Source organism: Lactuca saligna, chromosome 8 (genome assembly GCF_052625555.1).
Source record: "Lactuca saligna cultivar CGN05327 chromosome 8, ASM5262555v1, whole genome shotgun sequence".
In the NCBI taxonomy this organism is placed as follows: Eukaryota; Viridiplantae; Streptophyta; class Magnoliopsida; order Asterales; family Asteraceae; genus Lactuca; species Lactuca saligna.
The window spans coordinates 24988004-25015382 of NC_136424.1; the positions used below are offsets into that span (position 1 = coordinate 24988004).

General features: G+C 37.0%; 2 protein-coding genes across 2 annotated transcripts; both read right to left on the reverse strand.

The window, feature by feature from the left end:
* Positions 1-16478: 16478 nt before the first annotated feature.
* On the reverse strand, positions 16479-17736 carry LOC145009484 (F-box/kelch-repeat protein At3g06240-like). The gene has a single exon (XM_078968173.1). The coding sequence runs from the start codon at positions 17734-17736 to the stop codon at positions 16513-16515; it is 1224 nt and encodes a 407-aa protein (XP_078824299.1). The 3' UTR covers positions 16479-16512.
* A 6233-nt stretch (positions 17737-23969) lies between these two features.
* LOC145011795 (F-box/kelch-repeat protein At3g06240-like) lies at positions 23970-25828 on the reverse strand. The gene is made up of 2 exons (XM_078970531.1): positions 25708-25828; positions 23970-25262 (listed from the first exon to the last, which is right to left on the reverse strand). The coding sequence occupies exon 2, from the start codon at positions 25133-25135 to the stop codon at positions 24086-24088; it is 1050 nt and encodes a 349-aa protein (XP_078826657.1). The 5' UTR covers positions 25136-25262; positions 25708-25828; the 3' UTR covers positions 23970-24085.
* Positions 25829-27379: the final 1551 nt, after the last annotated feature.

The following is a 27379-nucleotide window of genomic DNA, read 5'->3' on the forward strand; positions in this document are numbered from 1 at the left end:
CAGTTGTGGTTTAATGTTTTTCAGGTTCTTCAGGAGACCGTGGAAAAGCGAAGGCGCGATCGTACCGCTCCTCATGATTTTGTAGCAATGTGATTCTGGGAATACTCTAAATGATTTGTATTGAAAACCTTTTTGTAAACAATTTAATGAAAATCAGGTTGTTTTGAAAAATTTAAATTGGATGTATTTTTCGGATGTTACAAAATAATCTTTTGTCGAAAAATCGTTTTCGACCCCTATTATCTCTAAATTGACTAGTCCGGATCTACGGGTGTTACAATTATCCCCCCCCCTTAGGATGATTACGTCCCGGAATCATCAAAGAAAAAGGGCTCACATGATGACTCCATACGTTATCTCTTCACCCTAAGTAATAACCGTAACTAATGTTCCTTCGAACGAGTATCTACCTCTAAGACTTCCTGACTGCAGGTGGTGCCCGATCTTGGACCTGCTCTCTATGTCATGTTAGACTTCCAATCATGACCTTCATGTTACAATCTCGATCTTTATTGGACACTGCTTCTATAACAAACTTGAGATAATTTTCTTCCTCCGATTATCATAATAGACCGATAGGTCATGTTCTAATGACCTCTCATTGTATGATGTATTGCTTGGACTCAGGTCTTTTAGAGTCAAATTCCAAAATAGACTATACCTTCTTTCATGTTCTAATCACATCTTAAAAGGTAGAATTTCTAGCTACAAGCAACCGTCGCAATACCTCTACCAATCACTTCGATTATCTTTTACTTCAATCCTATGGCTTAAGTCAGATGTTACATCGAGCTTGGTTCTCTGAACCACGTAACATACTCATCGTAGTCGGACTCAATTTGATATGACCACTAGGGTTGGAATAACAATCATATTCTTAGTCATTACCGAAACGATGGTAACGACATGCTTGAATAAAACGAAATCAATTATTGGCTTCCTGGTAACCTTGTGACTTTCCCTGATCCAAACGTGAGTCATGTGCTTCCGGTAGTATATGCATCTACTACCTTTCACACCAACTCTTACTCGTCCCAAGTATTTTCTCGTAGTCCCCAAGTCCTAAAATCAAAAAACAATTTAACACATACGAGTGTGTCCAAATAATCATAAAAATTTCCCTAGACTCTACTAGGACTTCTTCCATGCGTATCTTCAATCACCAATTCTGCTTCAACTCGGTTGGTGATGGAAATTCCAGATGATAGGAAAACTTTAGGAATTACACCAATCATTCTATCATCCCGCCAATCAAATGTGTACATTCAGGTGTACCGTACTTCTCTAGATGTACTGCTATTTTATCATACGTATTCTAATGGCAAGATACCTCTCTTATGATATCTTCCGATAGGTATCATTCACTATTGTAAGCCATCTCATTTCCTCTATTTTCTCAATATATCATGGTTCGCATCACTTCCTGATCTTATGCCATTGTGATAGGTTCGGGTGCAAGCGCAACGACCGATGCATGACCCATCACATTCTTAGGCTCATGTTGTCATCTTCCTCGGATATTTACTAGTATGTCTTCACCATGATGTTTTGTACACCCAAGCAGACGTTCGGTGTACCGAGGCGAGAATTTTAAGATAGGAAAGATTTTATCTATGATTGAGGTATAGATCTCCTTGTCACACCGAAAAGTTACATGCCGATTCTAATACTGTAATCAAACGTTTAGAAATCTGAACACATAAAATTTTCAGTTCCGGTCGACAACAGACCATAGATCCGAACAAATAATAGCATATAAGGCATCTTTATAGCTATAACATAAAACATTTAGCACATAAAACATTTTAGGCATCGTCCCTAAAATAAGCTAGTGCTTGTGTCTATTCAGGTGTATTACCTAAATCTATTAGACATACTCCTCAAAATCATTGCTTAGCATTCTAAGTTTAAGTCTAGAAATCCTACAAATTCCTAGTTCGCTTAAACTAATGCTCTGATACCAACTGTGACATCTCCAATTTCACGGCCAGAAAAGACCGATTTTTGTTTACGCTTTATGAAAATTAGAGTACCTCTTTCAACAAAAAATGTCGCGGAATTTATTCCCAGAAAAACACAATAAATACGTTATCAAAGCATTTCCAAAGAAACGTATTTTATTCATTTTAAAACATTTGGGATGTCATCGTTAATACAGAAACATAAGCATAAACAGAACTTACATTCATTTCACTAGTGATCTATATCTCCTTAATATCTCAGTGTAAAGCAACTTCGTATCGATACGTGTGATATAATTAAACTGAGTGGGTCAGGCTTAGGAGCTTGGTGAGCATATAGGGTTTTTACCCCACAATAAATAAATTTATTATGCTTAAACATCAAACAATCAACCAAATTACCCAATCCCCATTGTCTTATTCATTTCTTAAGGATTTACCCTAAGAATCAAGTATCACTCATTACTAAGGATTCATTCTAAGGAATAGGCACGAAGTCCATCGCTGCCTAAGGTTTATATTACAAGCACTAACAACGTCGATCCCCACATACTGATTCTATACAGTGATCTTACTAGATCTAACCTACAGGATCGATATGAACAACCAACTAACGAAACTGCTTCGGAAATTCACTAGCAGCAAACGAGGATCGAAAAAGACATCAAATGAGTGGAATAAGTTTAACCACGAACCTTTGTTCGTAAAAGAAAGAACCACCAGACAATTAAGTCAGGGGTAATTATTAATGCCAATGTTGTGGTCTGAATATCATGAGGTATATAACCCATAGATGCACCCTATCCAGCAATGGAAACGCTGACTAATGCCTAGGTTGTGGTCTGAATATCGTGAGGTATATAACCCCCAGACTCACTCCTATCCGGCATCGAGAATGGAAACACTGACTAATGAAGCTCGTCCGATCACTTCATAAAAGAAACAAAGACTCCAAATCTCTTCAAAATAAAGGTATAAGGAAAATACTAATAAAGTACTCCAGTACGCTCCCGTACCCCGCTACGTAATAGTGTAAAAAAGAAGAACTAACAGATGAACACATAGTTCAAAAACACCTAATGAACATATAGTTCAAGAACACCTTATGAACATATAGTTCAAACATACCTACCGATTACACGTCTGCTAACGTTCTACTGGACCATCTAAAATAGTCTGTAGTCGTTGTCTATACTCTGCTAGATGACTAGATCATCTTAAACATCGATACCTCTCATCACCTTTTATTTCATCACACATTATCTAATTCATCTACCCATGTTTTACCCAACATATTTGTAGATAAAAATACATATACACTTTAAAACTTGTATAAAACATCTATTCAACAGTCACCTTAATTAAACAATTAATATAATTACACATAGCACGTATTTTAAAGAAAATACTTCATATATATATATATATATATATATATATATATATATATATATGTGTGTGTGTGTAAGGTGAAAGTGACTATACACTCACCTTAGTAGCGGGAGTAGATAGAATCTAAAAACGGTCAACGGATCGTGATCGTCAGGATCGGGAAGGGAAAACGACTTTCGGAAACGAGAGAGAATGAAAGAAATGGTGTACTAAGCCTTGGGGTTGAAATGGCTATTTATAGTAAGATTTTATGACACTCACGTCGTGAGTGTCATAAGGCTCACGTCGTGAGTCTCATGATTCACTCCGTAGACTTGCCATTTGCGTCTCTAGCTTCGGATGGTGTCCATGACACCTCACGTCGTGAGTGTCATAAAGCTCACGTCGTGAATTGGGTCTTATCCTCTCGCAGCTTCTAGATTCCGAATTATGACAGAGTGTCATGAGCGTCATTAAACTCACGTCGTGAATTAGCTAGTTTAGGGTTTTTAGAAGCTAAATCTTCGGAATGCCATAACTTTTGCATACGAACTCCGTTTTTGACCTTCTTTATATCCACGCGTAGGTGGAGACGTATTCTACAATTTTCGTTTAGATCCCTAAGGCTAAAAAGTCCTCTATCTTAAATTCACTATTTACGTCTCCCGGTGTCGTGTCGGTTTTGCCGAAAAACTTCGACGGGCCATAACTTCTTCGTTATAACTCGGATTTCGGCGTTCTTTATATGTACGGAACCCTTGAGACACATTCTACAACTTGGTTAAGATTATTTATTATAAATAATATTCTATTTAAAAGTCGTTTTCGACCCCTATTATCTCTAAATTGACTAGCCTGGATCTACGGGCGTTACAAAGGTGCAGGTTTCCAAGAGAGAGAGAGACAGATGTCGGCCCAAATTAATTAATTATTTTATTTTTTCATTTAAATTAAATAGAAAAAACATAAACAACATATCAGAAGGGCATTACAATCATTTCAATTTTATGAGGGACCAAATCTAGGTATAAACATGGCCAAAAGGACCACGAAGCCAAAAAAGTTGGGGCTTGGACTAAAACCCCAAAAAATGCATTCCAAAGAAACCATTTTTGCAGTGTTGTATATTAAAAATAATGAAAACAAAAAACTAACAAATAAATAAATAAAAACACAAAGGTAGTCCAAACGAAAAAAATAATATTACGTATTTATTAAAAATATTAAAAAAACAACAAATAACAAAAAAAAAACATAAAGGGGGGGGGGGGGGGTAGGAAGGAGAATTTGGAGGTGTACATAAAAAAAACTCATTTTATAATGATATGCTTTAAGTGTGATGATGATGTGACAATCATATGAATATAAATATAATAAGATTTTCTTTCGGATCCTTTGAAGGGTTTTGAGAATTCTAACACTCTTATGGTGTACATGCAACCCTCGAAACCTTGGATCTATGTTTTCTCTATTATATGTGCAAATTTGATTTTCCAAGGTTCTCAACCTAACTAGCATGTTATGGGGTACTTGTAATATAAAAACTTGGTAGAATAACATACCTTTTTCCTTGTGGTTGATTGCTTGGAGTTATGAGAGCCTAGAACCAATAATGTGGATTCCTCAAGTGGAATCACAAATCACCAAAACACCTTGGAAGACTTGATAGAATTGAAAGCACTTGTAGAAATCAGCCCACTCTTTTTCACTCACACACTAGTGTCATTTCATGTGCCAAAGACCTCTTTATATAGTATGGAGGATTAGGGTTACATTCATGTAAACCCTAATATCCATGACCTTTCATTTCAATAGGATCTATGGGTTAAAAACTCCATGGACTATCCATGCAAGCTTAGCCCATCGTAAATGAACTTGGCCCATTTTATGCATATTAGAGCTCATATTTAATTAGTTCCTTTTGATCACTAAATTAATTCTAAATTAATTCTTGATCAATACTAATTAAATAATATGATTTCATGTTAATATATTATAAATAATAATGTACTAATAAATCATAAATACACTATTCCCAAGAGATTATCCATATAAATTGTTTCGGTGAAGTGCAACCCAAATGGACCATGCCGGGTCGGGTCAAGTACATACCAAATATAGTTACAGACTTAGACACCTTATCCAACAGTCTCCCACTTGGATAAGTCTGATACTATAGTTGCAAGTATGACTTCAGGAACCGACCAACAATCGTAGCTCTTAAAACTCTATTGAACTATGAAATGCCGTTTTAGATAAGTGATCATATAATCCTCTATTCTAGATATCAGCCGGACAAATACACGGAAAAAAAATCATACTTATAGTCCAACAGTTTGTTTCCCGGTTTCCGATTTGTTTGACATAGAACTAAACTGAACACATCAATTTGGTTCTGACCGGGCCGACATATAGGTCAAAACAAAATCATCGAGGGGCCCAGATATCGCTTTTAATCCTCCAAGGACTAAAAGGAATAGATAAACTTCGACTCATATGCTTGCTCTACTACTTTTTGAATCATACACAAATGCACGTTTTATAACATCAAGTTACTGATGCGTTTTCGTACAATCAATGCACACCCAACTCATAGGCAACAACTCATATCTGTAACATCCCGGAATCGCAAGAGTAGAGTTGAAGGGCTAAAAGTGTAAGTTTCAGAGGGTGACTCGGCGAGTCCATGGATAGACTCGGCGAGTCAGGTCGCGACTATGGTCGCGTATCAAGTGGCCTACTCGGCGAGTCCAAAGATGGACTCGGCGAGTAGGTGCTGTATGGAGAAAACCCTAATTTTCGGGGTTGAGCCCTATATAAAGAGCATTATGCCCCTCCACAGCCTCCCTTATTCCCCCCCTTGAGTTCCAGAAACCCTAAATTCGTGGAGAGTCCATTTGTGGAGCAAATTAGAGCTTGGAGAGGTGTTGGTTGAAGAAATCTTGAAGGAGAAGTGGCTTGGATCAAAGGGCTTTGCTTGGATTCGAGTTTGGTTGCTATTGAGGCATCTTTTGGAGGTAATACTTTCGTTCTTGGGCTGTGCTTTCCTAGTTTCTCATTTTGGGGTTGTGTGGGGTGCTTAGTTGTGTGGCATCTTGATGTTTGGGGTATGGATCTGAGGTTGCTACCTCAGATCTGGAGTGGAGAAGATCTTAAGAGCATTAAAGCCCCTGTTCTTGTGTTGTTAATGGAGCTATCATGTCCCAAACCTTGGTTCTAAGGTGAATAAGGCCTATATCTCTTTAGATTCACGTAAAGTTTGCCACTTTACGTGATGGATGTATTGTAGGAGGTTGGATCTATGTTTTGGATCAATTGCATGGCCTGAGATGCTTCTGTATGGATTTAGACCGATGGAACTCGACGAGTCACATGGGTGGACTCGACGAGTTGCTTGAAGATGGCCTGGAAATCGACGAGTTGGAAGAACAACTCGGCGAGTAGGTTGAAGATAGCCTTGGACTTGACGAGTCCATTTGGACTCGGCGAGTCTTGTCGAGGAAGTCCCAATATTTCTGGTTGAGTCGATGAATCGGTGAGTCAAGGGATGACTCGGTGAGTTGGGTGCGAGTGGACTCAGAGTTGTTGGACTCGACGAGTCTTGGGGTGACTCAGCGAGTTGGGTCGCTAATTGAGGGAAGTTCTGAGCTTGGGGACTCGGCGAGTCATCGGGTTGACTCGGCGAGTAGGGTCAGTCAGGGGTTGACTTTGACTTGTCCAAGGTTGACCAGTTGTCTTCCAGGGGTATTTTGGTAATTAAGGGTATTTATTGAGTTGTATGTTTTGATGTTCAGTGGAGGAGTTCGTGTTAGAGTTCGGAGCAGCGGGATCTTATCCTTTTAGCCGGCAGTTTCGAGGTGAGTTATCCTCACTATATCAACAAGGTCTAAGGCACCAAGGCCGGCCCTTTATTGGATTGAGATTTGGATATGGTTATTATGTTACTGTTTGATGTGTCTGCATCCTGGTAGCTAGGATGGTACATGTTAGGAGACCTTGTCAAGGTCAGTTTTCCGATATATATAAAGTGATGATATGCTAGTGACCGGTTAGGTCGGTAACCTGGGTAGGGTAATGATATGCTATGTGATATGTTTGTTCGGTTTGTTGGCTATGACTGTTATATGATTGTATGTTTTGTGCACATGGTTGTTTGGACTAGAGATGGGTTGAGGCGGGTCCTGCTTTGTGCTGTAGGCGAAGATAACCAGGGTGGACCGGTTATTACAAAGGCCCAGTGAGCGGTCCGGATAGGCTGTAGGCCCCACGAGGGCGGACCAGACGTGCCGAGGCTCGGAGAGTGGACCAGGCCGACTGAAGGCCCGATGCGGGCGGACCAGTTACACTGCAGACTCAGAGAGTGGACCAGGTGGGTTGAAGGCCCGATACCGGTGGACCAACCCCACTGTAGACTCGAAGGACATGACTAGACCTGGAGGATGGATCCGGTGGACTGAAGGCCCGATACGGCGGACCAGTCACACAGTAGACCCGATATGCATGGATGTTCTATGTTCTGTTATGTTATGTATGTTTTATATGTTTTGGACCGGAAGGTCGCAGCCTGGAAGGGCGTATACATGGTTGGTATTTTGGGGGTATCTCACTAAGCTTTCGGGCTTACAGTTGTGGTTTAATGTTTTTCAGGTTCTTCAGGAGACCGTGGCAAGGCGAAGGCGCGATCGTACCGCTCCTCATGATTTTGTAGCGATGTGATTCTGGGAATACTCTAAATGATTTGTATTGAAAACCTTTTTGTAAACAATTTAGTGAAAATCAGGTTGTTTTGAAAAATTTAAATTGGTTTCATTTTTTGGACGTTACAATATCTCTAGGTTTGAAGACTCATATGATATTATCATCTCACAATCACTCGAGATAAATTCCATGAAGTGATACAAGTGAGCGTGGGTTTAATCCATTTCTCAGAACTTATGAGCACTCATGAATGTTGTAGCAACGTTTGCTATGTCTAACACCTTAGACATTTACAAGACCAATTCCTGACAGTCTTGATTCATACCTACTTCCAACGTATGACTGACTGTGGAGAATTTGAATAAAGTAATTATTCTGGAAGTCAAAACATGCAAAATTGAAACAATAATAAACCATTGACACAAGATAGCAACACCTTACTTATAAATAAACAACAACTTTTATTTAATCATCAAATGTCAATAATATTTTACAAGTTTCAGAGCTATCTAATCTGTAAAACTAATATCGTCCTTCAGCCCGATGCGCCCCGCATGCTGCAAATGCCTAACCCTAGTCAGTCCCTTCATGAGTGGATCTGCTGGGTTCTCTTCTGACGATATCCTCTTTTCCACGAGGATTCCTTCTTCTATCTTATGTCTTATGAAGTGATATATTTTTTTTGTCAATGTGTCTGGATTTGCCATGATCTCTTGGTTCCTTGGCTAAGGCAACCACACTATTGCTGTCATAGAAAATCTCCATAGGATCCTTTATAGCTGGTACAACTCCAAGGTCTCCAATGATGTTCTTCAACCATATCGCCTCCTTCGTCGCTTCACTCGCTGCTATGTACTCTGATTCACACATCGAATCAGCTACCGTCTCCTGCTTGTAACTTTTCCAAGTAATCGCTCCTCCATTAATGGTAAAGACCCAACCCGATTGAGAGCATAAATTATCCCTACTAGTCTGGAAGCTAGCATCACTATACCCCACTAATCTCAAGTCATCACTCCCACCAAGGGTAAGAATCCAATCCTTAGTCCTTCGTAGGTACTTGAGAATGTTCTTTACCGTAGTCCAGCGAGCCTTGCCAAGGTTCCCCTGATATCTGTTGACCATGCTCAAAGCAAAGGCCACATCAGGACGGGTACAAGTCATAGCATACATGATCAAGCCAACAACAGAAGCATATGGTAATTGACTCATCTCAGACATCTCAGCCTCTGTACTTGGGATCTAAGCCTTGCTCAGTTTGACATTATGTTAGATCGGTAAGTCACCTTTCTTGGAATTCTGCATGTTGAACCTTTTCAACACTTTGTCCACATATGTGCTTTGACTAAGTCCAGTTAGTCTTTTACTCCTTTCTTTAAATATCCTTATCCCTAGGATATAGGCAACTTCTCAAAGGTCCTTCATAGCGAAACACTTCCCAAACCAGGACTTAACCTCTTGCAAAGCTGGGATGTCATTTCCTATGAGTAGTATGTCATCCACATAGAATACCAATAAGCTAACTATACTCCCACTAGTTCTGACATATACACAAGACTCATATTCGCTTATCAAAAAGCCAAACTCTTTGACTTTCTCATCAAAACAAAGATTCTAGCTGTGAGATGCTTGTTTCAATTCATAAATGGATTTCTCAAGCTTGCACACTCTATCAGGGTACTTTGCACTGACAAAAATTTCTGGCTGACTCATGTAAACATCCTCAACCAAGTTTTTATATTAAGGAAAGCGGTTTTGACATCCATTTTCCATATTTCATAATCATCAAATGCAGCAATTGCTAGCATAACCCTAATAGACTTAATCTTTACTACTGGTGAGAAGTTATCATAATCAACTCCCCGAGCTTGAGTGAAGGCCTTCGCAACCAGTCGCACCTTATAAGTGTGCACTTTCCCATCCATGTCGGTCTTCTTCTTGAAGACCCACTTGCACCCGCTCGTCTTACGACCTGGTACATTGTCAACCAAGTTCCAAACTTGATTGTCATACATGGACAGAATCTCGCTGTCCATAGCCTCTTTCCATTTAGCAAACTCAGGGCATGCCATGGCTTCCCTATAACTGTTAGGTTCATCCAAATTTACTAGTGTACTATCACTGATAAATGTATCACCTTCCGCGGTAATATGGAAACCATAGTAGGGCTCAGGTGGATTCCTAACTCTAGTGGAACACCTCAGCGGTACAGACTCGTCAGTTGGTTTAACAGGAGTCTCCTCCTCAGGTTGATTGCTAGGGTTTGAGGTTCCTTCACCACTTGACTCTTGAAGATCTTCAAGGTCAATTTGCCTCCCACTGTTTCCTTGACTTATAAATTCTCTCTCGCGAAAGACCCCTCTCATTGCCACAAAGATCACATTCTCACTAGGTCTGTAGAAGAGGTAACCAAAAGATTTATGTGGGTAACCGATGAAAATACACCGCTCACTATGAGGTTCAAGCTTGTCCTGAGTCTCACGTCTCACGAAAGCCTCGCAACCCCAAATCTTGACATGGTCTAAATTGGGAACTTTCCCAGTCCACATCTCGTGAGGTGTTTTGGCAACCTTTTTGGTATGGACTAGATTAAGGATATGGGCAGCAGTCTCTAAGGCATACCTCGAGAATGAGATTGGTAACGAAGCTTGACTCATCATGGAATGTGAAAGACCCTCACTTTCATAATACTAAAACAATTTGTTACTCCCAAAACATGCTACATGCATATTCACAAATAATATTTTACATTGATAATTTATTTAGAAACGACTAGATGCAAACCGACTAAGTTTAAGTTTATTACAAAATTACCCAGGGTATTGTATATTTTATACATACTAAAACTTAAATACAAAAGTAATAGTATAGACTATTTTAATTCTTCCAACAGTATAAAGCTATACCGGATGCTTATTGCCTGCAATATTTTAAAACATTGAGAGGGTAAGCGGTGACGCTTAGTGAGTTCAATAATAGATACAATATAACGTTATGCCATATATGCACTTCAATATGGCAGAAGCAAAGAGGAACAAAGAACAACAAAGGCATATGTGAATCATGTGACAAACTTTCCATATTAATCAATGACTTGATTCAAAGATATACAATCAATGAGACATAACAATTTCCAAACTTGATATACATCAATAAAGCTTCGGCCCAAATGGAACAGAAGACATACAATTTCTGATTAACATTTTGGTAGATTTTAGGCTTATATCCCTATCTAACCATTTGCCAAAACCATAGAATAGAGTTCATTCTCTTACGGAGACATGCTCTACATAGTCAGAGGCTACATACCAGTACCACCGTGAATCTAAGTCCTTTCACTGATCACATGGTCAAAGGTATAACTTTGCTATCATAAATAGCGGAAATAATAACAACTGAAAAGCACATAGCACATAACATACAATTGTTCCTATATATTGAAACTCACTTTGAAATAACCGAGGATTAAAATAGTAATTTGTGCAACACTTCGTTCCTATAAATAACTTTCTTATATATAAACCGAGAGCTTTCTTGAAAACAGGGCTCTGCGAAGGTAGAACTTCAAATAAAAAAGATAAATTTCTCGGGCTTCTTGGGCACTTCGGGACGTGTTTCGGGTGTTAAAAATAATACTGGGGCTTCAGGGAAGTGGAAATAGCTAAAATATTGAGTTTAGGGTGAAAATGGCAATTTTCCCAAAAATACCCGGGAGGTCTCGCAACTACTATTTATAGTAGCGAGGTACGGAGCTTCAGCCGAAGGGAGAAGGAGACGTGATAGCTGGAGGGAGGCTCGGATCCGGATGCAACGCGGGGTTCGGAAGGCGCCACCAGGTGCGAGGCGCATCAGACACTGGTTGGGCCGCGACTTCGGTCCAATCGGAAGGGAACACGCTGTAACGTCCGCAGATCCGGGCTAGTCAATTTAGAAGCAATAAGGGTCGAAAATGACTTTTCGACAAAAGATTATTTAGAATAAATAATCTTAACCAAGTTGTAGAATATGTTACAAGGTTTCTGTACATATAAAGAACGCCGAAATCCGAGTTATAACGAAGAAGTTATGGCCCGTCGAAGTTTCGCGACGGAACCGGCACGACACCGGGAAGCGTAAATAGTGAATTTACGATGGAAGACTTTTTAGCCTTAGTGATCTAAATGAAATTCGTAGAATATGTTAAACTAAGAGCGTCGATAAAAAGAACTCCCAAATCTGACTTCGTATGAGGAAGTTATGATTTTTCTAAGATTCGGCTTAGTAGTGTACAGCCCGAAACTCGAATTTTAGTTCGAGCGGTTTTTGGCTTACGTGACCTAAATGAGAGTTGAAGATATCATTAATAAGAACTCAACAGTAAAAATACAGACGAAAACGGAGTCCGTATGAAGGAGTTATGAATTCTTCACGGTCATTTAACAGTCTAAACGCCTCCTATTGTTAAATTTGAGATCGGTCAAGAATTAGCTGACGGAGTCTAAACGAAAGTTGTAGATCTTGATTTTACCTACGCGTGGATATAAATAATGTTGAAAACGGAGCTCGCATGCGAAAGTTATGATTTTTCTAAGTTTGAAGGCTGATACGCGATAGGGGGTGACGTGGCACCACCAGAATTTGACACGTGGCACCACCAGAAGGCCACCACATGGACCAACTTGGCGAGTCATGACTTAGACTCGGCGAGTCCATCAGATTCCTCCCCTATAAATAGAGGTGCCGGGTTCCCTCATTTCCTCACCCCTCAACCCTCTTCTTTCTCTCTCTAAACTCTCTCTCTAAGCTCCCTAACCCCCCTAAAAGCATAGGTAAACCCCCTAGCACCCGAAGGAAGCCCCGAGGCTCCCGGAGTCCCGAGAAAAGAGCCTTTCGGCTTGGGAAACGCTGCTCCAGCGAAGCCCGGTTTTGCGAAAAACCCGCTGTAAGTGAGCTACGCCTACGCTAGTTTTAATATAGCTTCTAATTAATTATAGTAACATTATTAGGACCTTAAAATAATTGTTTGGGCTATTATTATGAGTTATATTGAGTGTTATTTAACGCTTATATAATAATAATAATAGCTATACTATTAATTAGTCGCGGTTATCGTTAGACTAAACCCTAGTGGTGTTGATACTAGGTTTTATCGAAGGAAATTGTTTTGAGAGTATCGAAGCGCTGTCCGAGTGTTGAGTCACCACCTATCAGGTGAGTGCATAGTTACTTTCAGCTTACACATAGATATGAAGTATTTTATATAAATTACGTGCTGTATGTGTATATTATCTGTATACTTGCTATCTATGCTGGATGAACGTTTTATACATGTTTTCAATAATTTAAACTGTATATGTATTTTATATCTACAAAATGTGTTGGGTAAAACATGGGTAGATGTATTAGTTGCTGTGTGATAAAATGAAATAATGAGATGCCTCGTTATAGATGTTCTTGATGATCTAGTCATCTAGCGGAGTATAGATGACGACCACGGACTATTCTAGACAGTCCAGTGGAACACTAACAGGCTCGCAACCTGTAGGTGTTTATTCGAACTGTGTGTTTAACCGAACTGTGTGTTTGTTCGAACTGTGTGTTTATTCGAACTGTGTGAACTGTGTGCTCACCAGGTATGCTCCATCCCAATGATAGACCTTTGACTAGGTCCCTTGTGTTAGATGTTTTAGGGACGTAATGTGAGGATAACGGGAATGGGTAATTGGGTTGATTGTTTAATGTTTAAAAATAATAATTATATTATTGTGGGTTGAAAACCCTATGTGCTCACCAGGTTTCCCAACCTGACCCACTCAGTTTATTTATATCACAGGTGTTGATACGAAGTCACTTTACACTGAGAGATTTAAAGAGATGTAGATCACTAATGTAAATAAATGTAAGTTCTGTTTATGCTTATGTTTCTGTATTAACGATGACATCCCAAACGTTTTGAAATGAATAAGATACGTTTCTCCGAAAATGTTTTAATAACGTATTTATCATGTTTTTCTGGGAACAAATTCCGCAACATTTTTATGAAATGAAGTACTCTGATTTTTATAAAGCATAAACAAACCGGTCTTTTCTGGCTGTGATTTTGGGGATGTCACACACGCGTCGGTATTCGACCACTGTTTCGGACGCGTCATCGGGTCGGACACAGGGAGGTTCGCGAGAGCGGGTGACGTGGCCGGTACTGTTCATGCGAAAATTCCTGGTATTATCTACTATTTCTCTATTTTTGAGTCCCGAACTTCTAAAATCCATAACTTTCGCATACGAGCTCCGTTTTTGACGTTCTTTATATGTACGCGTAGGTAAAATTATGTTCTACAACTTTTGTTTAGACTTCGTCAGCAAATTTTGAATTTAGTTTTAATATTATTATTTTTAACAGACCTGGACAGGAAAATCCGTTAAAAATTCATAACTTCTTCATCCGACGTCCGTTTTTGTCTGACTTTTTACCGTTGTACTACTATTGACGAGACCTTCGATTCTCGTTTGGGTTGTGTCGGCTAAATATCGCTCAATCTTTATTTCGAGTTTTTAGTTGTCTACCATTATTCTGAAACTTAGAAAAATCATAACTTCCTCATACGAAGTCATATTTAAAAGTTCTTTATATGAAAGTTTATTATTTTAACGAGTTCTACAACTTTCATTTAGATCACTAAGACTAAAAAGTCGTTTATCGGAAACTCACTTTTTACGCGACATAGTGTTTGCCGGTTTTATCCCGGATCTTCGATTGGTCATAACTTCTTTGTTATAACTCGGATTTCGACGATGTTTTCGCCTAAACTTTTCTAACGAGATTCTTTACAACTTTAAATAATAAAATTTTACTTATTTCAAATGTTATATTTTCGCTAAATTTCACTTTTTGGCATTTGATTGTAATCTGATAAGACTTCTAATACTTTCTGAATGATTCTAAGCATTGTTTTACTTCATTTCTAGTAAAAACCATCTGTTAGAACTCAACATTCAAATTCACATATTACTTGGTAATATTATTCACTTTTATAATTTAGAATACACGATAACTGAACATGTATGTTACAAAATGAACCATGTCCAACAAGGTTCGATTGCGCCTCTCAGCCACACCATTAAGTTGTGGTGTTCTGGGAGGTATCAATTGTGAAACAATTCCACATTCCTTAAGATAGTTAAGGAACTCTGTACTAAGATACTCTTCTCCTCGATTGGATCAGAGCATCTTAATGTTCCTGCACAGCTGATTCTCCACTTCCTGTTTAAACTCTTTGAACTTTTCAAAGGTTTCAGACTTATGCTTGATTAAGTAGACATAACCATATCTACTGTAATCATTAATAAAAGTCAAATAGAAGCGGTTCGCATCCTTAGTGGTGGTTCTGAAGGGTCTACACACATCTGTGTGTATGAGATCCAACAAACCTTCACCCCTAGCACAAGTACCAGTGAATGTGACTTTGTCATTTTTCCAAGCAAACAACACTCGCAACTATCATCCGACTTTAAGTCAAATGACTCAAGACTCTAACCTTTTGGAGTTGGCCTATGCGTTTCTTGTTGATATGTCCAAGACGATAATGCCAAGAGGATGCCTTATCCAAACTAGTGGAAGAATCGATATGGAACACATTATTTCATAAGTTGTCTACAACCGATACAGTTTCATATACACCATCACAAGGTAATGTTTTAAAATTAAGAACATCATTATGAAAAACAATAATACCACCACATTCATTATCAAATGAAAAAGTAAGTCCTTATTTTTACAAACCATGAAAAAAAATAATATTTCTCGCTATTTCAGACAAGTAACAACACTTATTCAAATCTAACATTAACCTACTACTTAGCACCAAAGAAATTAACAAAGAAATTAACCAGGAAATTAACAAAGCAATTAACCAGGTTTAAGATTATAGGTATAGATTTATATTCTAATTTCATTTTAGGACCCAAAACCCATCCTAAACCCATCTTCGTTAACAATCCTGAAGAAATTAACAAAAGTGTAAATCTTACAAAAACAAAAAAAAATGTTGGTAAATTTAATTAAAAGCAAGATCTAAAGGGTGAATTAAGTAAATTTCATTGAATACATGAATTTAGCTATTTTCGGTCTAGTAATCACAATAAACGAACAAATTCTTAGTTTAAACTTTTATTATAAAGTTGAACATAGGAAGCCTTTAAACCACATTTAGAATACGAGAGGTTAGATTCCAATCAACTATCATCGCCTAAGTAATGTTTAAAAACTGTAAAACTAGTTCTTCATTAAACTTGAACCCTTAACAAATGCAAAGCAGACGATTATAACGAAATGAAGCATACATTTTAGAAGCAATATAAACCAAAATATCAAATGCATTACACTGACAAAAGAGAGAGAAATTACACTTCAAAGGTACATTTGCACAAGACAAAATAACATGAAAATAGTTATAAATACGATATCTTGCTTTCTCTTTTCACTTTCCTTTCACCATGTCACCATTCACCCAATTTGCAATCGTGAAACACTGCTACCGCTGATCTCACACTTGTCAGGTGTCACCCACACAAGACTGTCAACATACTCAACAATTTTAAATATCCGATGTTCTTTATCCGATATTCTGAACTTTCTAATCTTGGTTGCAATCGGATCATACAAAGCTAGACAACCATTCTGATCTTGAAAACAAAACTCAATGCGTGATGTGAACCCATGTGGAACTATATTACCAAAGTGCGAAAAGACACAGTATTTCACCCAAGATGTAGACACCCCACGCTCATTCATCACCCATACCTCACATCCTGCATCTACAACAGTTGACATCATACAAAGCTTCTCACCTAAACGCCCTAAAACATTCAACCGATTCATGTTGTAATCTAGTAGAGAATCTGGAAGAAGAATCTCGGAAAATGATTCGTCACCCAAATCAAATGCAACTATCACTTGTCGCTTACCCTTCAAATCAGAATAACAAAGCCAATGAAGATGGCCATCATGGCCATCTACATAAACTTCATCTTGATCTTCAACCCATGTGATGTGAGAAGGAAATTTTTGAGTGATCGAATGCCACGAACCCTTTCTCATGCTATAAACCTCGACCTGGAGCCACTCTTTAACAACATCAGAAAGACAACCTATGAAGGATGATAATGCATGATCAATTGGGGGTTTACTGAGATAGCTTGTTAGCTTAACAACTTTATAATCGTCAGACTTAGGATCAAACCCGAAGCGCATGAACAAGCGAATCGGAAAAAATCCAGAATATGGCATAGAAATTGGCGGAAGAGTCACCACAGAAGAGAGAGAAGGGTTCCAAATGAGAAGGACAGAATTACGAATTGATTCGGAAGAAAGACATACTAAGCCATTAACAGATCCAATAACTCTGCCAAGAGTATCATCATATTGTGGATTTACCGGAAGTGTAACGAAATCAGTGAGTTCAATACGAGGAGATTTAGAAGGGTGTGCTGTAAAAGGTTTAGTGTGAAAAGAAAAACCCTGGAACGAGACTAATAGAATTCCATCGTTGTTCTTGATAGAGCGATGAAGGTGGGATTTTACAAATGAAGGTTTAGATAAGAAAGCATTCCAGGACTTGGAGACAGACCTCATTTGTGCAAGTTGTTTCGCAAATAACCTGAGAAATATGTTTGACAGAATCTCGCTTGGGAGGTTCTCCATTGTTGATGGGTGTGAGAGTGAAGCCATTTTCGAGTGTCTAAGCAAAGGTAAGGTCGATGGTTTTATAATACTTGCCAATCCTCTTTGGAAACCGGAGTCGTGTCCGTCGTTTAAATTCCAGGGTAGCAGAAACGTCACACTAAACCAAACATTTTATTCATACCATTTATTCTCGTTCTTAACTACCATCCAGGAGAAAGAAAAGAAAGAAAGAAACAAAGAGGGCCTCCAGTTTTGAAAAAATTACAAAAATACCGAGTCACAAAGTCATAGTCTTATAGAAATGGTTTATGGAAAAAACTAAGATTTAAAGAAAGGGATTTTATAATTAAATGTGAATCGAATTAAATTAAGAAGAATATTTTCTATAATTAATGAATTTCACATTTAATTATAGTAATATTAATGGTAATATTCCCCATAATTAATAGTTCAGTTAATGTTTCTTATGTATGTTCTTAAAGCACATGTTAGAAAATCTCAATTAATATTAGGGGCTGTTTGTTTTTTGTGTGAAGATCTGCACAACCACTTTTGTCTGCGCCGCATAAACAAATTCGCAGACATATGTCATCGCAGATTGTTTGTTTTTTGGAAGTGCACAAATCATAAAAACATCTGCGCGAGGTCTTCCTGGCGCAGACATGAGTCACTGTCTTCAAAGGTCTTCAGACCTCATTTTAACCTAAACAAAAAAAAAAAAAAACATGGGTCACCGTGCAGTTTTTTTTTTTTTTTTTTTTTTTTTTTTTTTTTTTTTTTTTTTTTTTTAAAATGCATTTTTAATGTTTATGAAATGAAATTAAGTTTAAAAATTCAATTTATTTTAACAGCCCGCAGACGTTAAAAACAAATAGTCTTCTAATTGCAGACTGCAGATATTTGGTCCACCTCTTCTATCGTAGAGGCTTGCAGATGTGATCCGCAGACTGCAGACATTTTGACTTCAAAAAAACAAACAGCACCTTAGAGTTATAGAAGGATTTCAAATATACTCTATAAATACTCAAAATATCTTTCTAACGATTATGGTATGGAAATTACCAAAACTTAAATAATATGTTAAAAGCTATCTAAATAATTAGAGAAATTAAATATCTTTCTACTTTTCTTTTTACATACTCACCGTATGAAATAATGACTAAGGTTGTTTTGTTTTTTAAAAAAATCCTCTTCTAACCTCTTAGTGTTGCGCGGCGTAGCACACGCGCATCACTTTTAAATTCGCAGCAATTTGATTTTTAGAAGGTTTCGGGCTCAAAAACCTCTTCCCGTCCTCTTCCCCACACAGCATTGGGCTTGCCTCTTCTCAGCACTTCTAAACCTAATAACAAAAAAAAGACACGGACAAAAGCATAGCCGCAACTCCTTCGTTCTCTCTTGGCGTCGAATCTGTTGAAGACCGGAAGAAATCGCTGCGGGTCACCGCTCGCTGCTGCTCGCCGCCTACTGCTGCTGGTGGTCGCCGATTTCACTGCCCCATCCTCCATCTGCCTTCGTCTTCAACATCACATCACACAGGTTTGTTTTTGTTTTTTTTTTTTGTTTTTGTTTTTTTTTTTTTTTTTCAGATTTCTTAATTGACTTTGAAAGTGTGAACTAAAATTGAAGCTGTGAAATAAGATTGAAGAAAGAAGCTGTGAAATAAGCTTTGAAGCTGTGAAATAAGATGATAATCTCATGATTTTAATGGTTTCATAAGGGCATAATTGGCTTTTTTTTTAACAGATCCACCATAGAGAGAAGTTTGTGTTTTGTTATAATTCTAGCAGTTAGAGATATTGCAAGCATAAATTGAGTTAAAATTGTGCTTTAGTGCTTTGTTATAATTCTAGGAGTTTGTATTTTGTTCTTTAATTAGAGCCATGATTTATGTTTAGGTTCATGAATTTTTGTGTTGAATTGTTATGAATGTTGGGTAAAATCATAATCCTTGCTGAAATCATATACTTATATGCTGAAATCATAAACTCGTATACTAGTTTATATGCTGAAATCATTAGCTCAAATGGTTTTTTTAAACTTATTTGTTGAATTGTTATCACTTGTATTTCTTGAATGGAGATCAAGTTTATGCTTCTTTGCAAGTTTGTGCTTAAATTGTTGAATATGCTAAACGTATTTGTTGATTATGTTGAAATATGATTAATCTTTTTTGCTAAAGTATGTATTCTATATTTTTTTTGTTATTAGCGATGGGAGATAAACATACATGGACCAATGAGCAAACGAAATGCTTATTGCTCACTTGTATTGAAGAAGTACAAACCGTGGGTAGAAAAGGTTTGAATTTGCACAAACAATCATGGTACAAGTTAGGAACAACCATTAAGGAAAAGTATGGCGTGGATTTGAGTCAACGACAATTAAAAAACGCCTATGATAACCTTAAAGCCAAATACACAAGATGGTTATACTTAAAAAATAAAACTGGAAACCTTTACAATCCCCAAACAAATACTTTTAATTTTGCAAATGAGGAGTGTGAGGACTTTAAAAAGGTATACATACACACATATTTATATGTATTTTGTTTATATAGTTGCCAATTCTTATATTACTTTTGTTACATTGATTGCGTTTAGGGACATCCGAAAGCCGCTTCTTTGAAAACCGTCCCATTATTGTTTCCAAAGCTTTGTGTGCAGAACTGTTTGATGGAAATAGTGCATCTGGTAATCTCAGTTATGCCACATCCCAAACACCATCGGGACATGGATCATTTTCTTTCCATGTCACACCACTACATTTTATGGATGCCCCTTTTATTAACATAGATGAGGATGATTTCTTTTCCAATCATACTAGTGAGCATTTTACTCAGCCTTCACCTTCTGCTACTTCACCTTCTGGTAACCCCAACAAAAGGGCCAAACCCTCAACTCCTAGACCTTGAGCTCCTAGTGCCTCACCTGATCCACCTTCTTCTGCCTCGCCTAAAGCTTCTATTACTACTGATGATTTAGCATTGGAGATGCAAAAAGCTCTACGTTATTTGACTCAAGGGCTAACAATTCCCCAATGTTTAGAGAAGCTTGAGTTGCTCGAGTTAGACCCAATAGACCCTCTACGATTTGCTGCGTATCACATTTTTGGAGGGACCATGAATATGAGAGAGATGTGGGTAAATTTGCCTAATGATCCACAAATATTAAGAGGATGGATCGAGATGACAACTACAAGTTTGGGAGTTTTAAAGGATGGAAAGATTGTTCGTTAACTTTATATGTTTGAGTTGTTTAGGTTTTAATTGCATGTTTTGGAACTATATGGTTATGTTTTTTGGTTATTTCTACTTGAATGTTATTTTTAGTATTTGGTACTTGAGATTTATGTTATGTTATTTGGTACTTGAAATTTATGTTATGTTATTTGGTACTTGAAATTTATTTTATGTTTTTTGGTACTTGAAATTTATTTTATATTTTTTTGTACTTGAGATTTATGTATTGTTTTTATCTTATGTTATGTTATGTTTTGTTGATTAATAGGTTTGTAATGGATCACGACAAAAAGATATTACTCATAATTCTTATGTACTTGTATGTCTGCTACTTTTGGAAGAGAGGTGTCAAACGAGTACGGGACAACGATTCGGAAATGACGGGACATGAATTTACGTTAGAGTTACTTCACCGTAATCCTCTACAATGTCTTGAAGTGCTACGTATGTCCCGTGAATCATTTGTTCGGCTATGTGCTCATTTTAGAGTACACTACGCGCTAAAGGATAGCAAACATGTGTCGGTTGAGGAGAAGATGGCTATGTTTTTGATGATGATCGATCATAACCAACGTTATGTGATTATCAAGCGGAGATTTCAACACTCAAAGCAAACAATTCATAAGTTTTTTCATGAAGTGTTGGATAAAATGTTGCTTTTCGCACATGACATTATAGTGCCAACTTCTTTTAATCCAAATCCAAACATTCCGGGATATAATAGGAGGCTACGACGGGTGTTCAAGGGAGCAGTTGGTGCACTTGAGGCACTTTGATACATGCTGTTGTCCCTGCGAACAAACAGGATTTATATAGAAGTAGGGGAAAAGGCGATTGTTACCAAAACGTATTGGCAATATGTGACTTCAACATGATGTTTACGTTTGTTGTGGCCGGTTGGGAAGGGATAGCACACGATTCTAGAATTTTATCAGAAGCATTAGCAAATCCACATGCACCATTCCCGCTCCCACCACCAGGTAAATTTATGGTTATTTAAATAGTTTTATCTTAGCTTGAAAAATAAATGACTTTTTTTTTTTTTTTTTTTGCTTTTTTACAGATAAATATTATCTTTGTGATGCCGCCTATGCAAACATTCGAGGTTTTATGGCACCGTACCGTAATGTAAGGTATTGGCTTGGAGATTTCCGTCGAAGACGTGCATTAACGAATAAAGAAAAATTTAACCATGCACATGCAAAACTTCGGAATGTCATTGAGCGGGCTTTTGGTGTCTTGAAAGCATGATTCCCTATATTGAAGAGGATGGCACCATTCTCGTTGGTTACACAACGAAACATAACCCTAGCATGTTTTGCGTTTCATAATTTTATAAGAAGAGAGGGACTACGTGATGAGTTTTTTGCACGATATGATGAACCAAATGTCTCGGTTCGGAATAACAATGCAGTCGTTGATAATGATGAAGATGAGATTCCAACACATGGTACTGCAGCGAACCGTGAATATATGACCCAGTTACGGGATGAAATTGCCGAGCAATTGATGCAAAATATGGAATGAAAATTATTAAAGTTTGGTTCTATGAATTTTATTTAAAAATGTTATTATAAGACTAATTTGGTTGTTTGAATTTTATTTCAATGTTTTAAAACTACTATTATTAAATTTTTGGTATTAAAAAACTATCTTCGGTTTATTAAATTACTTTATTTTAAATTTTTTAATATCTGCAGCAGTCTGCAGATGTTAAAAAAACAAATATGCTTCTCATTACAGTCTGCAACACTTTGATCCACCTCTTCTGCTGCAGAGGGTCGCAGAGGTGGTCCGCAGACTTCAGACAGTTTCACTTCGGAAAAACAAACAACACCTAATTGTCTTAAATTAATATTAATTTTATTAAAATATAACACATGTAGAAAGATAAATAGGAAAAAAAATATAGAAGGATATTTAATTTCTCTTGGTTTAGTTAAATGGTTAGAGATCAAAATAATTTAAGGATGATTGGCATTAAGCTTGGTTTAAATAGCGTGCTGAGGCCGACGCAAGTAAAAATGCATCAAGGTCTGTGATATTATGTCCGTAATGCAACGTGATGACCGTTCGTATCGAAGACGCATTTGATGGAATAGATTGTGTATTGGCCCAATCAACATAAAAAAAAAAAAAAAAAAAAAAAAAAAAAAAAAAAAAAAAATCAAATTTAAAAAGCCCATGTCATTTGTTAAATACAAAATAATATATACAGGCCCTATAGGAGAAAAAATGTACGCCTTTCATTTTTTTTCTTAATGTCATTACTGATTAGTGATTACACAAGACTAAAAAATAGCCTTTCTAGTCTTTTTGTTGGCTGTTTTTCACCGGAAAGAACTCAAGAAGTAATACAGTTTGCTTGTTTCATACTTGATTACAGTAAAGTGCTCCTTTTTGCTTATTCTCTTTCTCTAAAAACGATTCTAATTATTAGATCTTAAATAATCAGTTACGAAGTTGTATAATAAAACGAAGTATTGAATCCCATTATGAAAAAAGTACCAAAATACCCGTTGTGAAAAGTATTGAATCCAAATGAAAAATCACCAAAATACTCCTTGTGATCATCAGTTGCTATGCTTTCCTATTATCCTACCTATTCAAATCCATGACTTTCATGTCTGTCATCTTTTAAAAATAGAACTTTCCTACAAGATCATCACCACCCTCACTCTCATTGTTCCTAATAAACACTACCCACCTAAATTAACCTTATCACTAACTACAAATATATCCAATTAACAAAACAAACAATTATATTTTAAATTTAAATATTTTAATGATATATAAGAACGTTATCATAACATAATAGCATCTAGTAGTCACCTAGAATCGATTTGCTCAAAATAGACTTGAGCCAACAATTTCCTTGAATAACAATAAGGCTAGACATCTATTAATTAATAGCTTATAGGAAAGACAATCGAAACAAATCATACATAACACCAACATAATTTTTAAAAAGAACCAACACGTTCAGATGTTAAGCATATCATGCTTACAAGAGATCTAGCAGGTGGATGTAAATATGTAATGCACTAAAAATTGATATTTGATGGGAAAGTAATCAAGAAACATAGCATCATGCAGATTATTAATTTATAGATTACGAAACTGAAATCGAAAGATATATAAAGCCGCAGCTCATCATATGTAACGCTTGGCAGGTGCAACCCAAACAAGACTGTCAACATACCCCACAACTTTAATTATACCAAGTTGTCCACCCATAATCTTGAAGCTTTTACACTTCTCTGCAATTGGATCATACAAAGCAAAACGATCATTGGGAGCATGGAAAAAGAACTCACCATGTGATGTGAATCCATATGGATATATTTCATAAAAAAACTCTGAAAACTCATGATGTTTAACCCATGATTCAGCCACCCCATACTCATCCATCACCCACACCTCACAGTCAAGATCTGCCTTTGACATTACACAAAGTTTCCCGGATAAAACTCCTACAGCATTCATAACATTCATGCAGAAACTATAGTAATCTACTATAGAATCTGGAAGAGGTATCATTCGGAATGTCTCTAAATTCAAATCAAATGCCACTATCGTTTCTTTCTTCCACCCGACATCAGTATAACCAAGCCAATGACAATGGCCATCATGGCCATCTGTGCAAACTTCATCTCGAGTGGAAACTATTGTAACGTGTGATGGAAATCTTTGAGATATTAACTCCCATGTACCTTTTCTCATACTATAAACCTCAGCTTGAGGTACCATTTTGGATTCTCGAGGATAGCCTGTAAGCTTCACAAGTTTGTAATCATCAGTTTTGGGATCAAACCCAAACCGGAAATGGGCTTCGCTTGATTTATTAAAGGGGACAAGACATGGTGGGAGGGTTAGCATGGCGGAGAGAGAAGGATTGCATACGTGAACGACATAATCATCATCATATGATTTGTAATAGTAGCATATTAAGCCATTCACAGATCCAATGATACCACCCCTACCATCTTTAGATTGAGGATTAACTGGAGGTTTAATGAAATTGGTGAGTTCGAGATCGGGTGAATGAGAGGGTCGTGCTGTGAATGAAGTAAAGTCAAAAGAAAGTCCCTCACGGAAGAACAATAGAATCTCATCGTTATGATGGATAGAACGAAGGAGGTGGGATTTAACAAAGGAGGAATCAGATAAGAGAGCATTCCAAGGTTTACAAACGCACCTCATTTGAGCAAGCTGTTTGGCAATTAACTGGATGAATATGTCTGATAAAACTTCGTTTGGGAGGTTCTATATAGTGGCTAGGTTTCGTCTTGAAGCCATTTTCAGGTGTCAAAGTAAAATTTCTTTTCGGCTGCAAGGTAACACACAGACGCGTTAGAAAAAAAAAAAGGACCAGTTATAATAAGAAGACCATCCGGTTAACAAGATAAAGATTTGTCAAGCTCTTGTATGGCAATTGGTGATTATGTTTTTAATCCTACCCTATTAGGTTTGTAATCACCATTTTGAATTACATCATTCATTTAGTTGATTAATTTTGGTTGCTATTTAAGGTTACTTTGAATGATTGATGATTTCTTAACGGTTTTTGACATCAATTTTTCAGTTTTTTTTTTTTATAGGGTTTCCCCAAATCAAAATATTACCTTCCTTTTTCTTTGGTGACATTGATCATTTATACGTTAATTACTTGGATTTTCAGAAATAAAGTTGAAAATTAAGGCCAACATTAAGAGAAATTCAGAGACAGCAAGAAATAGACCCAATGAGACTGTGAGAGAATCAGAGAGACATACAAGAAGCGAGAGGCGGTTAAAGATGAAAGCGGCAGACTGACGGCCAGCGGCGAGATTCCGTCAGACCGATGCCGAAAAGGCAAGAGTGCGGGAAAGTTTTTCTTCAGAGATGGATCTGTTCACTAACATCACAACTCTCATCATAAAATTTTCAAATCCATATTCATCAGGCCCAATAAACCTAAAGCCCATCCTCTCGGAACCTAACGGATCTACCCTAACTAACTCTACAATCTACATCCATCCCCTAGTTTTATAACAACTAAAAAACGAGTTTGTCGTTGTTGGTATATGTTTGTAGATGATCCTATAATATATATACCATACTATTTTATTGTAGGCTTCTAATATGTTATTCTTTTTGATGAATTTGGTAAACCTTTACATTATTTTAGTGAGATGGTGAGATTAATTACCTAACTGGGCCAAATGGTCTAGCACAAGTGCATATATAAGAATCCAAGCTAAACACTCTAACCTCACTGCTAAGACCATCAAAATGCCCATCAATAGTTCTTCCAATTCCATCTCGAAGTTGAAGCTCTTGCTCAAAATCTGAGCAACATGAGTAGTGCTGTCACTAGCCTATAACACTAATGGTTGAACATATGCCATCTTATCAATAATCCTACACACCTCAAACACAAAGTTCACCATTTTTTCTGAATATGATCAAACCATATCCAATAGAACTTAACTTGATATCCAATTTATGAAACAAAATGTTCGTTTTCAACTGCAAATTTAATCTACTCCTAAACTACTCCTTAATTCCACGTATGTCAACCACGAGACTTGAACCTTCAACTTCAAGGAGGAATGCAACACTGGATACCGTTAGGCTTGAAGCCTTTGACATGAAATAAAATGTTATATGTTAAGTTTGAATACTTTAAAAGTATGTATGAATGGCATTTATATATCATTTTACTTGTTAAGTTATAAAACTGATTCTACCGTTAAAAAAATACTATAAAACTAGTTATCTAATTATATCAAAAGATCCAAACACTATTACTATAAGTCTATAATGTTTATTACAACAAATTTCCAGTTTCGGATATATTATGAAAAACCTGGTGTATTTTAACATGCAATCCCAATATCCCTTAGGGGGGAGGGAGAGGTTCCCTCCTAACCCGATGTCACATTACCTTCACATCAACTCATCAACCCAATTGATTCTTTCCGAGCCATTTCGACCTCCCTTAAATAGAAAAACAAATGATGGTTAATTTAAATTATAGACTTATTAAAAAATAGATTATTATTCTGTAGTGTATACTTTATTACCAAACTTAACTCACAAATTATTTATAAAGAACAACAAAAAAAAAAAAAAAAAAAAAAAAAAAAAAAAAAAAAAAAACTTTGAACATGTTTTGAGTCATCCAACCCTCCATCTTTTTTGTTTTCTACAAATCGATCCGGTTTGAGTTTTCCCGGCCCGCTATCCTCACATACCCGAGGCCATTGCAATATACACACTAAATATTTACTCTATTTTAGTGTAAAACTTTCACATCCTCTGAATATGTTTACCCTTATAAATTTATCCTCTCGAATGTATGCATTCAATATTCTACTAATTTAAACATTTCAGAGGGTTATAATGATATATTGGTTGTGTATTACTTTACTTTTAATTATAACGTTTAGATAGGATCCAATA